Below are 1,542 nucleotides of genomic sequence, written 5' to 3'. Positions count from 1 at the left end.
CACATATAAATTTGGATTTAAAAATAATATGTACAATATATAGATAAAAATTACAAAATGATGAAGCATGATATTATCTATTCATAACCTTCTTGTTTTTCTTTGATTGCTTCCTAAAATATTACTTATTTAAATTTTTCATTGAATTATTACTTTAAATCTTTCTTCCATTAGTGATAATTCACTTACTAAATCTGTAATTGCATTAGTAAAAGCATCATAAGGGGTATAATTTGAGGTTGTTTGAATTCTTAATATTACCTTGTGATCTAGAGGATGGGGGCATTTGTAACCGGCAAATATAACTTGAGGGTCTTTAAGAAGCTGCCTTTTAAATAAACAAAGCAATTATAAATAATATTAATTGAAATAATTATTACATTCTCAATATATTTCCTAAGGTGTGATCTTCTTTATTGATAGTAAAAATAGCGGCATTTGGAACTTTTGTATCTTTGTAGAATATTATTCTTTAAATAAATATAATAAACTTTATTTCAACTTAATATTACTTTTTTTCCCCTTCAAAAAGTAAAAAAGATTCAAATGTTGGTGGTGCGTTCATTTAAAAAATATATGGATTGATTATTGATAAATCGCAATATGATACGAGATATTTTCAGAAAATACTATACCTTGACCAATATAAAAATAGCTCATTCAGTGGTTAATAACAATGAATTTTGAAAATATCAAGTTTATTTATAAATATTTTTTTTAGTGTTTATTCAAATAATTTAGAAATTATTTGCTTTAAATATTATAAATTAAGTTATAAAGTATAAAAAATTATTCATATAAATAATAGTTTTTAATTGTTAAAAAAATTAATATCTACTGAAAAGAAAACTATAGAATAATTTTTTAATATATCTTCCAGAAGCATAATAAAATCAATAATAAAATAAAAACACAATAAATAATATGTTATAGCATATCTGAGTTTGTGATCAGGACCGCAAGACTTTTGACCTTGAACTATAATGAATTAGGTAGTATTTAAAAATTTCTAATTAACTTAAACTTTCACATTTTTACCACCCCAGGACCACTAGCTTACCCTCTCTCCCATTTACAATGGGCTCGCTCTATTATATAATTTATTTTATGGAGCTGATTGAAATAGTTTTAATTAATACACTATTATAATAGTATATTGTCTCTAAAATTGTGGAATACATATAGATATTTGCAATTTATATATAAATGTAATGTTTGATTTACTTTGGGTGGGGCTTAACCTTTTAAAGGATCAAATTAATATCTTTTACAAAAATGAATTATGAAGCAAGATAATAGTTCTTTAAATATATAAGGCCTTCACATTTATTTTTTCAATGAGTAATTTTTTTCTATAATCTTGAATACTTTATAAATTCCCAAAGAAAATTTATGGATAATGTAAAATAACAGTAAAACTATAATAAATAATATATAGCATTAATTTATCGTAAACAACGGTAATTTTATATAACAAATACAACAATAATTTTACAATTATAGTTGAACCTTTTAAATGCGAATAGGTTAAATGCTATATTC

General features: G+C 22.7%; 1 protein-coding gene across 1 annotated transcript; it reads right to left on the bottom strand.

Annotated features, from left to right (window-relative positions):
* On the bottom strand, positions 1-613 carry LOC135931753 (DNA-directed RNA polymerase II subunit RPB11-a-like). The gene is made up of 4 exons (XM_065469042.1): positions 513-613; positions 381-470; positions 154-328; positions 1-113 (listed from the first exon to the last, which is right to left on the bottom strand). Exons 1-4 carry the CDS (start codon positions 563-565, stop codon positions 78-80), a joined length of 354 nt encoding a protein of 117 aa, XP_065325114.1. The 5' UTR covers positions 566-613; the 3' UTR covers positions 1-77.
* Between the last annotated feature and the right edge of the window lie 929 nt (positions 614-1,542).

The sequence above is a fragment of the Gordionus sp. m RMFG-2023 genome, chromosome 1 (genome assembly GCF_954871325.1).
Source record: "Gordionus sp. m RMFG-2023 chromosome 1, tfGorSpeb1-WG-v2, whole genome shotgun sequence".
NCBI lineage: Eukaryota > Metazoa > Nematomorpha > Gordioida > Chordodea > Parachordodidae > Gordionus > Gordionus sp. m RMFG-2023.
Note: the sequence above shows the minus strand (reverse complement) of the source record. Positions and strands in the feature narration are given on the sequence as shown.

What these genes read in the sequence shown, in the direction of transcription:
- LOC135931753 (XM_065469042.1), bottom strand. Translation starts at nt 565, where the DNA reads ATGAACGCACCACCAACATTTGAATCTTTTTTACTTTTTGAAGGGGAA. An exon ending in CTTTTTGAAGGGGAAAAAAA is followed by an intron (nt 471 to 512) that starts GTAATATTAAGT and finishes ATTTATTTAAAG; the next exon opens with AATAATATTCTACAAAGATA. An exon ending in TTAGGAAATATATTGAGAAT is followed by an intron (nt 329 to 380) that starts GTAATAATTATT and finishes TTTATTTAAAAG; the next exon opens with GCAGCTTCTTAAAGACCCTC.